General features: G+C 42.2%; 1 protein-coding gene across 2 annotated transcripts in view; it reads right to left on the bottom strand.

Moving 5' to 3' along the window:
* The window catches only part of LOC123959580, a 37,336-nt gene extending 27,433 nt beyond the window's left edge, over positions 1–9,903 (bottom strand). The window contains exons 1-2 of one of the 2 annotated variants that reach the window (XM_046033687.1): positions 9,692–9,903; positions 9,369–9,470 (exon numbers count right to left, since the gene is read on the bottom strand). In XM_046033687.1, coding sequence (XP_045889643.1) covers positions 9,369–9,470; positions 9,692–9,830 — 241 coding nt within the window. In that variant the 5' untranslated portion in view covers positions 9,831–9,903. Of the gene's footprint in view, positions 1–9,368 lie in introns of both variants that reach the window. The other variant, XM_046033688.1, reaches the window with a different exon arrangement.
* Between the last annotated feature and the right edge of the window lie 4,157 nt (positions 9,904–14,060).

Here is a 14,060-nt window from a genome sequence, read left to right on the forward strand (position 1 = left end):
CCAAAACCCTGCATTCTGTGGTCAGTGATGTCCAATAGTTGTTAATCCATTATCTTTAGTCCTTAAATTCATAGCTTGCGTTCATTAGCTTCCCGTGTGAATCAAATTCTCCCCACAATAGAACCCACATTCTCATTGTTTAGCCATTGTTATTTCTTTGATGTATATGTAACCACATTTATAGTCACCTTAGTTAGTTAATAAATTCACTGTAATCAAGGAATTGTGTGTGTATTGCCTGTCTCCAAGTCCCTGCCAAGAGAATTTACCCCTTCGATATGAGACTGACTGACTGATTTAAGATAATTGAGCGATTGTTAACTAACTGATCACTATTGAATAATTGTCTAATTATTAGCCATACTCAGGGAATCCCGAGACCATGGGCGAACGGAATCTCGGGTGGTTCCCCGCGAGAGATTTATGAATTAATATTTTCTGAATATTAAAATTCATAATTTGGTATTAATTCTCATAAATTTATTAAAACACAGTAGTCATGCTACACATGAAATAGAAAACCATCAAACATAGCCTCATGGACTGATGGGTAGATAAATATTTCTTTGATTCATCTTGAATGTGTTGCCCAGAAAGTTGCTTATACTGTGCTGGACTGTTAGTATGTTACGGTTAAGATTTCTCTTTCTTTGACATCTGCTCTGTGGCCTCAAGCTCAATCTGACTTTGTGTTATAATGACACCATTCACACACACACACACACACACACACACACACACACAGACAGATTCTGAACTAGCAGAAGCCATATGGCAGGTTACTGGCCTGCATAATTGGCTTAAACAAGAAGCAGTGTGTGTAGTGTGTGTGTACGTAGGCGGCCTTTCCTCTTAGTTGCAACAACCACGTCGATAATCATGCAGCAAATGAGCCTGCTGTCACTACTGTGGTCCCCTGACAGAGCTGCTGCAGCCGCAGAGCACCCTGCTTACACAAAGACACGCAGACAAATGCCACAATGACTACAGTACACAGAGTACATGCAAGACGTGCACACGCACACGGGCGCGCGCACACACACACACACACACACACCCTGTAATAAATGCTCCCCAAAAAGACGCTATTCATTACGCCTAGACATTACGCATTATCATCATATTCTTAATGTAGCACATTTTGCCCTTGATATCTACAGGGGTATGTAGTGTTTGGTATCATCTATGTTCATTTTTTTTCCTGCCCCAAATGCACATCCCATTATTTCCAAGCTCTGTGTCTGTCAGTTTCACCTGCAACTTCTCTCAGTTCTGTCTCTCACTCTGTCACTATCCCACCACCAACTTTGAATGAGAATAAAACCAAAAATCACATTAGGAATGCATGTTTACTACAGTAGCGGGGATAATATGGACACAATTTATCACATCATCAAAATAATGATAAAATACTTTAAGTTAATGAAGAGTAGTATAATACGGTACTCAGTTTGTAGCCTGTAAAGAATGTACATCATCGATTAATTTAATCAGCAATGACAAATGTTATGAAACTTACATTATTAGCTGTTCATGGTGAGGTACCACCGCATCATGTGCCTATGTTTTTGTTTGTACATGACGGGTTCATTTGAGTGCTCCTTCCAGTTTCAGCTCCAGAATTTGGAGAGACAGATTAATTGAAGGTCATGGATATTGGATTTAAAGATCAGAAGAACTTTTGGTTAGAAATGATTACCCAGTAGACAGTGCAGCAAAAGTAATTTCTGGTGGCTTTTGTTTTGTTTTACAAATCCAGAGACACAGAGGTACTTTGACTGCAGCAACTGGGAAGAATTTTGCTCATGTTTTCAAATCTGCAAGATAAAGCCTACTTTTTCTAATGCACTAAGCTGGAATTTATACTTTCCACATACACAACATGACCCTTCATTTGCAACCTTGTTTATCTGTAACATCAACAAAGTGGATGTCTTCTTTAGGTCTTATCTTTACCATGTCAACCAACTTTTGGAAACTTAACTTTTTAAGTCACAAGTACACCGAATTAAAATGGGAAAAAGGGGAGCGACACACACTGATCGATTTGCAGCCACCTGTTAAGCACAGACAAAATGCAAATGAGAAATCCATGTCTGATCCTTGTATTCTGTCACCCTATCCATGCCACACACCTCCCTGAAGCTAGGAGGCTAGAATCTCAAACCAACCATTTCTATCCATACCAAACACATCACACACCAAGCAGCTTATATCAAATCATAAATCGCTCTGTAAACACTGTACATGAGTGGAGTTATTGCCTTCTAGATATCTCTCATCTCATCCTACACTGCAGTCCGACCACTCTAAAGAAAGCTCTGATCAGCTGTGTAACTCATATCACTCAAATCACTAAACTCACAGAGTTATGAACGAAGGAGAGAAGAAGCGTTACTTTGGTACAGATGGTCTTTATCGTCATGCTCAATACGAAGAGGCAGAGCCCCACTTACAGCCCTGTAGGATGTTCTCAAGTTGTAGGCTTGTAAAGCATGGGAGTGTTGGTCATAGGAATATTGATCAAACACTGTTTTTATTTTTTCAAAATTTCAATGTTTTGGAAGCTTTATGTTATTTGGAACGTGGTTGTTTGGACAGAAATAGTTTTTTGAAGAAAACTCCCAATAAAAGTGAACATATAAACTATAAATATGGCCAAAACATGGACCTTCGTCTGGTATATTTATGACAAATTGTGTAATAACTGTATATAAGTTTCTTTTCATCTAATTAAATGTAATTAAAGTAACAGTTGGATTCCAGATGTATTTGTATATATTCAGTTGCATTATAATCTACAGGATGATGGTTTTGATGGTAATATTGCTATTAAAATATAGATTTTATACCAGGCAAGAATGAAAATATCATATTTTCCTTTATTGTATCTCCATTTACTCTTTAATAGCTAAATAAATTATGCATCGAGGCCTAATGGTTGTGGAGCTGTTCCTGTTTCCAAGAGGTTAATTTTATCTGTGTCTTCATCTGAATCAACATTGCTGTTCTTGTACTGCGAAACCCCTGATTTAGTTCTATACTGCTGGAACATGTGCAGAGAACCATAATGCCACAAAGAAACTAAAACTAAATATATTAAAAGTCAAACAAATGTTTCCTTTCAAACACAAATTCTGTAATTCCTACCAAGTACAGATGCATGATATTTTTTCTCTCTCTCTCTCTCTCTCTCTCTCTCTCTCTCTCTCTCTCTCTCTCTCTATCTCTCTCTCTCTCTATATATATATATATATATATACATATAAAGCATCTACAGTGCCTCAAACACATATTTTCTTGTTATGTCATGTGCAGAGTGGATACTGCCAGATATGATAGAACAATCTCAACAGTCTCATACAGGCCAATATTAATTTAGATAATGTAATACTAAAGCTATATCGCATACACACTAGCATGCTGTCTGCTGTACAAATCCCATGACTAGCATCTGGGAATTAATGGGAATTAAATCTCCCACATGCAATATATATTCAATAACATAAAATAAATTCTGTACCATTTGTTTCATGCATTAAATGATTAATTCACTCATTCATTTTTTCCCATATGAGTGCATATGACCATTTTGTGTATATACTGTAGTCTAGGCCTACAGTTGCTGCCCTCTTCAATAAAATCCACATATGCACGATACAAACTTGCTGGATCAAAGTTGCTGGTTTACTACAATTAATTGTTCAGTCCTCAAGATGTGAAGGTTTTTAATGTATCCAGGTACTCACTTTCTTGATTCAACTGATCAAGAGCCTGTTCAAGAGAAATGGGCCAGACGTCAGGAGCGGTGAGTAACTGTCTTGAATGGTCATGTTGTGAAAATGTGCTGGAAGGTGGACATTACACTGAAGTCTTCAAAACTTTCTCCCAGGAGGTGTGGAGGAGTAGGACTTCAGTATTTCTAAAAAGTCAGCTCCAGCAGGAAAAGAAAGAAAGAAAGAAAGAAAGCTTATGATAACCTGTGTTGCACCATGGATGTTCTCTGAAAATCAACAATCCCATTTCCACTTCAGTCTGACACAGTCTTTCTTTGTTTACAGAAGGTTCCTGCAAATGGAAATTACATTACATTAAATTACAATTACATGCAGCAGCAGAAGTAGGACTGTTGGACTATACATTGATGGGTTCAAATTATGCCAACTGGAGGAGCAAGAGAGAGATAGGGGGCCGAGGGAAGAGAGGGCAAGAGAAAGAAATAAAAAGAGAATGGTAACGAAAATTAAGCTCTTCAATGTGCCATCTTCCTTTTACAAGCCAAAAATGGCCCCATTATGTTTAATATTTTGAGTCTCAGTGGAGGAGGAAAAGAGCAGAGATGCCGAGTGGGCCGCCTGGAAGAGTCATCAGTGGCTAACAGTATCGTCAACATAATACCCTACCATCTGCTTCCTGTAAAAGCCCAGGCTAAATTTGTCTTGTCTTGTACACATCGTAGTCCAGTAGCAAAGAGCAGAGAGACACTGAGTGGGAAACATGAGCACCGTAGAGCTCGTTCACATAGAACTATGCCAACTGTTACACCAACTGCCTAGTTCAAACACAAAAAATCCATTCTAAAAATGTCAGCTGAAATCTGCTATGTGTTCCCCTGTATGGGGTAAGACAGCAGAGCAGCGGAGAGTCAAACGACGCCTCTGTGTTAAAGAAGTCAACCCATATCAAGAAAATCACACACAGGGCCAGAGAGGGAGAGTGGAAGAATACACTGCGGGCTGACTATGTGAATCACCATCAAGAGGATGATGCAAACCAGCACGTATCCTGAACTGTGTGCTGAGGGTGGTGGAGGATTGGTGAGTGCGCTGGTGTGTGCACTTGAGCAAGGCATTAAGTCTCCAACGGTATCGTTTTGTGGGTGCCAGGTGCCTACAATCCTGTTTTGACTATTATTTGTGTAGCTGTAACACTAAAATGCATATATGGTCATTAATATCCTGCCAATATCTATAAAATATCTCTGAGGGGAAGCTCTGGTGGCTGGGGAGCAAAGTACTCCCACAGCGACCGCTGTACCTCCAGCTTAGTCGTGTGTTTCAACAAACAAATGCTGGCAGTGCTCAAGGGTGGGAAAAAAACAATATGTCACTGAACTACTGACTCCTCCTAGGCGGTTGTGGATGTTTTGAAAATGGGGGACATGAGGGGGATAGCATGAACCTCAGCGTGCATCACTCCGTCTAGGAGAAGCTCCCCGCTGGCAGATGAAAAGAAGCGGCTGGTGACTGTGCATCCTTCCTCAGACCAACAAGGGAGTTAGATTGTGTGACAACGATCCCAGTGTAGGGAATTGCTTGTGTTAAACTAGAGAAAAACAGGAGAAACAAACAGAAAAAAAAGGTTTGAGCAAGTGGATGATATTCAGTACTTACTAGTTGAATACTTTATGGATTTAGTGGGCCAAATAGTTTGCCTCATTTAACCACCAAATATACACTTTAAATATTTTTTAAGCAAAATGTCATCCACTTTAGGTTGATTTGAGTTAATTTGTTTGTAACATCAAGTCAAAAGCAATGACCAATTTGAACAAACAGTGGAGCTGGACAAAAAACGAATAAGACATGCTGTGAGGAAGGAAAGTCATTGTTGATAAGAAAGCCCCACTCTACGCCATGATGGAAATCAGCTACATAAATAAGCCCTGATAAACCCTGACCGGCAATGCGAAAGGTTTCACTTGTCCCAGACGTGACCACATTATTAATCTGAACCACCCATTTGCCAGAAATAACTGATGGATGGGATGAGCGTAATTTTTAAAACAATTATTATTTTAATAAACCCTACAACAAGATTGCTTACTTGTGACAGAGCAAACAGGAAAAGAGATGGAAGCTATTCCCATGGAAGAGAAAATTTGCACATGTTGACCAAGATAATCTCGTTCACAGAAGGTTAAAGACTTTCTTAAATTTTTCAAAGAGAACTAGCTTTACTGAGCCTCATGAATGTTGAGGCTGGGTGTCAAACAGATATTGAAAACTAAGATGCACACTTTTCTTGCCCACCACAGCTACTTCTTACATCATCTAGCAAGCAGTGATGCATCTGCGTTGTTTGGCCAAGAGCATACAGATGCTGTGAGGCTGACGGCATATTTCCGTTTGCCTGATAAACGGGAAGTGCCTGGCTTGGGAGGTTCCCTGTGTTCGGTCTTCCACGATGAAAAAGAGAATACATTACTTTGTTGGGAGAACGGTACTGGATACGGCTACCAGTATTTTGGATAGTACATGCATTCACCTGTGTGTTTATATTGTCTTCTTTGCTCAAAGTTGCTAGATTTACTAGATGTCTTGCTAATTCGCTACACTTGCTATATCTGTACCGATTAATGTCATCGTGCCTCAATGACGTCAGTTATACATACAGACATACAGACATACCATTCCAAACACACACACACACACACACCTATATATATAGCCGTCTTCTGTGAGATGAGAGTGAGATGTTGGCTCAGTGTAGCACACTTCTATCTGTCTTTGATTGATGGACTGCTTTGGGCTACACGTGTGAAACAGCCAAGATCACTCATGTGGACTGCAATCATCTCACAGTCTACAATAGGCATGTTGAGGGCAAAATTATCATTCTCGCTTCTTCTTCACATTTCCCTGAAAGAAACTTGGCCAAGAGCTTACAGATGGGCATCAATTGCTGTCAGAGACTGACAGAAAGAGGACAGCTTTCTAAAACCAAATGCCTAATGAACAAAAATGGAGGCATGGTTGAAATGTCCACAGAAATAAAATAAAAAAGACCAACTGCAATGTCAACTGAACACTAAATTCCAACTGCTGTCATACTTCACTTAAAAAAACAAGACATAATAAGAAATAAAATTCTAAGACATATATTACGGTAAACTATGCATTTCAGGGATTTGTATTTCTTTGAATTGTTTGTGCTATTTCAAATAGTGTATTACTGTTATGTATTTAGACTGACTTCATAATGAAGACTTACCTTCATACTGCAATGTAACAAATTACTAGGGCTGTCCCAAAAGTCATTTCTGGAGCTTCGACGCTTCGATAGTAATTAAGAGCGAATAATCGAAGTGAAAAAAAAACCCTTAATGATCGAATCTCATAATTGAAAATGGAATGTGTACCCAGTGGTCAAATATTCGAATATTCGGGTCCAGCCCTACAAATTACACTTTAGGATCTTAAGTATCTTCAAGAGAGAGAAGAGCAGAATTTATGATGGAGGGTCTGGAGCTTGAACCTCATGTGGAAGTACTGTTGGTTTACAGTAACCGGTGTTCAACCTTGTCAGACCAATATTAAACCAAGATAGGGGGCGCAGTTCCAGAGGTAGGTTGGATAGAACATGCACTGATTTCTCAGTGCAGGTCCTTGCTTTGATCTAAAGGACGGATCAGTAATCCACATCCTTAGCAGTTTGCCACCTCCTCTGTAGATCACCTACATACTTAACTACCACACCAGCTCTGCTTATCAGTGTTCCCACATACCAACAGTCTGCTCCATATTCTCTCCCCAGCTGGCATGTTACGTATCCAACCACAGACAAATCTTCTTAAAGCAAGGAAATATACTTGCACATGGTGTGTATGGTTTATGTTTTCCAGTTGGTTCTTGTAATAGTCTAAGTGGCTGTTCAGCACCTGCATAAGCTTGAGTTGTGTTTGATTTTAGCTCTCTTATTTTAGCGTAGTGAGACTGATTTTAAATGGGCTAGCAGGGAGTATGTATGTGTTTGTAATCTTTGTAACTTCAGGCAAGAGAAATGATTGCAACTGTGTACCAAAAGTGACTGGCTGCATGCTACGTTGAGTGCATGTGTGTCTTCCTCTAAAGTAAAGTGAAGCAATGTAAAAGCCTTTTGGCCATGCAATACAATAATAGGGTTTGCTTTGGACAGTTAGGGGGGGCAACAAGAGTGATGTGGTCAGAGACAAAGAAAGCGAGGAGGAGAGGGGGACAATGACAGAGAGACATATGGAGGGAGGAAGAGCAGAAGAGCGAGGAAGAGACAGATGGGGACAAAGCTAATGGATCCAGCACATCCATGCTGATTTTGACAAATGGCACAGTGACAGAGATAGATGAAAGGGATTTATACACACGTGCGCGCATCAATGATCAGGTGTCAGAGTGACAAAAATGGTTTAAATCCAAACTTGAGTTCAGCCAAAAACAGTAAAGCAAGATTCAAGTGGCTAACTAATTGAGAGCAGTTTGAGACACACACAAACACCACCCACCTCCTTCACTACAGCTTTGCAGACATAAGGGAAGCGTGCCTGTCACAGCACGCTAAGCCAACAGCCAGAAGCGACAATCTGACTGAGCAGTCTGGCAGCGCATCAAAACCTGTTATTGATCTGTCTAGAAGTCAACTTGTAACGGGAAGTACAAGACTTGCCTAGTTAATGTCACATGCCACCGCTAAGCTTGTGCTACTACAGTCCTTTTTTTAACACTTGGGATACTATTACAAAACTATGATATGGATCCAGAATGAACAAGACAAAGTTCTAAAGACATCATTGCTTCGTGGACACCTGTGATCACAATTCAGTCCCCAGCAGGGCTGCCCTAATTTTTTACCTCACTATAAAATATGCATGGCACGTAATCCTAACACAGAATGTGCAATAATGGGTTCCAAATAGAAGACATAAGGCACAGGTATGTGCAAAATTAAGCTAATGGAGGACAAAGACTTAAGTAAAATTACTTGTTATTCTTCAGACCATAGATTAGCAGCTGTGTAAAGTTTGAAGTTCTGTCTCAGGCACACAAACACATATTTGTTTTGTTTTTTCATTTGCTGGATAATGGTTAGATTACAAATGTATGTTCAAAATGTGTATGTTCACAGTGAAACAGCGCACATTTGATACAGATATAACCTGCATCTCTTAACACACATCACATTTCTAAGTTTCAAAACTACAGCATGCTAATGCATGTCTGCACAGGCTACAAACAATCACACACAGGCCACAGGTGAATTCAATAAATAAGTGATAGCTCTGTAGTTACTGTGGGTTAAGTTCTGGTCTTGTGCGGCCTCACTGTCATTTCTGACATTATTAACTGAGACATTATGTTTTTTTTCCGCATAGAAACGGTCAATATGCGATTTGACATCTGATGACAGGCCCTGTCCACGGCCCTGAGTGTCCGTTTGGGGACTGACAAACTTCAGTAGCCCTGACTATCATAAAGCTAAGTTAAGGTACACTTAACCCATTTCAAACAATATAACCACATAAACAGTTGCATACACGTCGCCAGGGTTGGCCATTTAGCCTTCAGGAGAGCCACGAGTTAAAATAAAGAAGAGGGTGTGTTTGCTTCACCTACTGGTATATGTGGACCGTTGACCTTCATGGTGGCAGTGTCCAATTTCCCGGCGTGGAGACTCCACTGACATTTGAACCAAGTGTCCAGTTCCCTCCTCTCCATGTGTATTACAGCAATTGGGATTTCATGTTAGCTACGTTTCGTAACTGTTAGCCTCCTTGCGGCTAGCTAACAGTTAACTTACTGTGAAGTTTCACAAAAACAGGCTAGCTGCCATCATTATCAACAGTAAAATAAAAAAAAATCTATGTTGTTTCATTGTTTCTAAATGTATATGTTAATCATGGTTTAAATGGTGTAAAGACAAAAGTAGGGTAGCTTATCTTGAAAGTTGTTCCCAGAGTCCTGACCACTCAGTTTATTGAACGCATCAGATTTTTTAAACCATGAGTTGACACTGCTGGACACACGTGCAGGAATCTCAGTCATACATAGATGCATACATGCCCCTAATCGATACATCCGCCTGCTCCAGCACTGGAAGAAAAGGCCAAAGCAGAAGTGCAAGTTCGCCGGTTTTCTCGCATCGGTTCGGTTCCAACCGGTTCCAGCAGTGCCAGAGCAGACGTCGTTACGCGCGAACATTACGCACAGCTGTGGCTATTTATAGCGTGCCCATATCATTAATGCCTCACAGGTACCTGTAAACTGGCTGTGATATCTCAATCATCATTATTAAAGGTATAGGGCTCACACTGAAACAGATTTTGCAAAGTGCTTCACAGTTGGGGATCAAATGAAAAGGGCATTAACATGCACTCACAAGAAATTAATTAAAATTAAGTCTATAAATGTCCCTTTTATTTTTTGTAGATGGTAAAAAAAAATTAATCAGTGAAACTGGTGAACAAATTTATTTATTTTTCCTCTTCACTTTATCATTTCACCCACATCTGGCTCTACGATGCCATGTGTGTACCTACATCTGGTCTGATCTGCCTGAGGTGCGCGCATTCTCACTAGACATTGTTCTTTTATCAAATACCAGTTGTGTGGGAAATGGAGCATGTCCTTTTGTTGGGCGTATGAAGTTGTTATACATTTGGCCCCTGGGCTTCACTTTGGTAACCTTGATGTTTCCTCTACAGCAGCAGCCCAGCGCTTCACCGCGATACAACCAATTCAAAACTGGGAGAGAGATACAGACATGATAAAGAAAATGGTTTAATCTTTTGCTTCCCCTGGCAGTTGGGAGAAATAATGCCACAGATGATTCCTACACAGCTCACTAGAAATATGCGCATCAAGCTTCCGCAGAGGCGTGACTGGTTTTGCCAATATAGGAGGAACTGACTTCACGGCTCAAACTCCGCCCTGCGTTGGCAGTAATGTAGATCGTTAATGATCGGCTCTGTGTCAGCCCCCTGTCAGCATGCCATTATGAATACAAGAAAGCTCTGGCTTCTTTGTTAGGCTAACATTGTGAATTACACCCACATCCCCAAAATGCTTCACCCACCTAGCTCTGTAAAATAATTAATTAGACTACTCGCTTTTTTTCAGAATTACTGTTAATTGTTGTACTGTTTTAATTTAACAGGCACACATGCACATATTTTTATTTTATTTTAATTGAAAACATTCAAAATCATTTTTCCGCACAGCGCACACAAATCTGGATAACACATGCCGTATATGCAGTCATACAATGCAAAAGCGAAGTCATATCTAATTAAAGTGATGTTTCTCTCATTCCGTCATGACATGCCATTACTGGCAGCACACTGTGTTATATCTGGCAGAAGTGGAGAGGTGGAAGCCAGCAAAGATGGAGGTGTTCAGTGGTGAAACAGTGAGGTGATTTGTATTGATAGGCTAGGTCAATACAAGCAGGACCCCAGAGGACTGCTCACCACCAGGTGCAGGGACTTAGTTTATCTCACTTCAGGCTCAGAAGTTCATGGAGATCCTCTGCAGCCCTTGTCTGCAATCATTTTCCTCTTTTGGCTCTGTCAAAGACAATTAAGCAACAATTTTAGTAAGGCTCGCTATTCAACATTGAAAGGCGCTGTGTACTCTTTGTGTACAGCCTATGAGTACTTAGTGTGTACTTCAGCTTTATCCACTTCAGGCCACTTCCCTTCCTATCCACTTCAGTTTATCTTTTCATGAAACTTCACAACATAACAGCATCACGATCATCAATCCAAAACACTTCACCTACAAGCATCAGATAAAATGTTAAATCATACCCATATAAAATATCACAGAATAAAAATAGTTGTGTTTTGAGAAAAAGTTTAGCTTTAAAATAGTAAAAAAATTAACCTGCCTTCTTCAACTTTGCTTCCATCAGACCAGCATCCAGTCAGGTAAAATCACTCCCTTAGGGTGCTTAGCAGGGGTGAGCTGCCAGCTTTGAGTAGGCTCATCTTTTTTCAGATCTGAGTTCTAGTAATTTGAAATCAAGTAAAACAAAATTTTACTTAACTTTAAAACTGGTCCACCCTAAAGACCACACACCCAAACACAAGAAAAGCAATCTAGTGTATGCCTCACAGTGCAGTGAGGAATGTACAGGCCTGTACATTGGGGAAACTAAACAACCACTACACAAACGCATGGCTCAACACAGAAGAGCCAGCTGCACAGGTCAAGACTCAGCAATTTACCTACATCTGAAGGATAAAAGGACACTCGTTTGAGAACCAGCAGGTGGACATTTTAGACTGGATGGATGGCTTAAAAGCGGGGTCAAGGAAGCCATTTACATCCGGGTTGAGAAGTCGTCACTTAACATTGAAGGGGGTCTGTGACACCGCTTGTCCCCCACTTACAAATGCTGCCTTTTCATCACATCCCAGAAAACTAAACAAACGTTAACCTTTGGCCTCAGGTGAAGATGGTCGTTGAGACTTGGCCTTGGGGGGCTCTAACGACCATAACGATTGTCAGTACAACAGCCAGGAGCACTAACGAACCAGCGGTCACCCATCAGGGGATGAGATCGGCCTCGGGGGCTGCTGGCACTGCCTGCACTGTAGGGAGGGATGCTTCTGGCTGGGCTGGGGGACCGTTGGCCTGGTTCTCCCGCGTTATCACTCCCTGGCGGCAGGGAGCTTCCCGGCACGGCTTTCTGCTGTTCTTCCTCGGGGCGGGGTACAGCTTCCCCTGGGACATGCGGTCTGGGGTCCTTTGCGCTTTGGGGGGTCGCAGGGTGTCCTGGCTTCTGGGGGTGGGGGTCTCTGCGCGGGTTGATCCGATTGCGGTTTGGTGGGCTGCAGTGGGATTGTGGGGCGATTGTCGATGCATCTTGATGCATTGAGCTTTTCCCTGGGCAGGGTCTCTGAATAGCTGCTGGGCGTTTAGTTTGTGCATTGGAGTCCGGGGGAGGCATTTCCTCGTTGGCTTGGAGGGACCTGTTTGCGTCCCTGTTTTGCTTCGTTGGTCTCAGATCCATGCTTCCCCATTTCTCTGTCGGCCAGTTGTTGGACCCCTCTGGATACTGAGGTATATAGTTAGTTTTCGGGATGTGCAGTGTGGGTGCGGGGCAGGGCCGTGCTCCGGTTTGTTCTGGGTTTGTGCCTGGAGTTCTCGGCCCTTGACGGGTGGGTGGGTTGTTGGTGGCATGCAGCTGAGCTAGCTGATTTTGCCTCGTTGCTGGTTTGGCTGGTGTTGCAAGGCGGCCGGGGGGCGTGTTGGGCATGGGGGATGTCGGCTGGCGCCGGCGGCCTCAGTTTTTTCCGGCGGTTGGGGGGACGGCGGACTTTTATTGGCGGGTGCACGGTGACCTGTGCGGCGCGTTTGCTGCCGGGCTGGGACTTGCTGCTGGTGTTTCTCTCCGCTGGCTTTCGCTGTCGTGTTGTTCCGTTTGCTCTCTCTCGTTTGCCCGACCTCGCACGCGGGATTCGCGGGGGGCTGCTGGGCATTGGGTGTCGCCATGCTCGCGCAGTGTGCGCGTTGGGCTCGTCACTTGTGCATTGGTGTTGATGATTGCGTGGCATTTGGGCATTTTGGTTGTTTGCTGCGCGGCGGTGGGGTGCTGGGTGGGGGGGGAGCACTGGTCTATGTTGTGTGCGCGCCGCGGTCGGTCCGGGTGCTGCTCTTCCGCGGGTTACGCTTTTTGCGTTCCGTCGGCAATATGTTGTCAACTGGCGTTTGGGTCGGGGTCTTCTGCGTTTGCATCGCGGTGCATCTGGGAGTTTTAGGTTTTTTTTGATTGATTTATTCTTTTTCTTTCTCCCACCACTATTGGCTACTGGGGTTCTTGCCTGCCTGTTACAGTCGTGGCGTCCCACTCTCACTAACAACTACATTCTTTAACAGGCTTATGCGCACACACATGTACACACACACACACACACATACAGACACATTCACCCACACGCACACAGACACAAACAAATTTAGGTTGTCCCTGGTAGAATTATTCCTGATGCTTTTCTTTCAGTTACTTATTTAAATTAATTGTTATTATTCCAGCTCTTGTGGCTGTGCTGTGTTGCTTATTTAGTGTGCATGACTGTTTCTTGGTTTCATTTTTCTCTTAGTTGTCTTACTATGTCAGCTGTTCATTGCTGCTGTTCGGCTGGTTGTCTTTTACTATTATTATTATTTTTATTGTTTGTTTTTGTTTGTGTTTGTTTGTTTGTTGTTGTTTTTCTCCTCCCCATGCCCCCCTCTCTGTTCTACTGCAGGTTTCGTTGCTTTCTGCAATTGGTGTTTCCCACTGCTTTTCCCTGTTGTCCCCAC

This window comes from Micropterus dolomieu, linkage group LG21, assembly GCF_021292245.1.
Source record: "Micropterus dolomieu isolate WLL.071019.BEF.003 ecotype Adirondacks linkage group LG21, ASM2129224v1, whole genome shotgun sequence".
In the NCBI taxonomy this organism is placed as follows: domain Eukaryota; kingdom Metazoa; phylum Chordata; class Actinopteri; order Centrarchiformes; family Centrarchidae; genus Micropterus; species Micropterus dolomieu.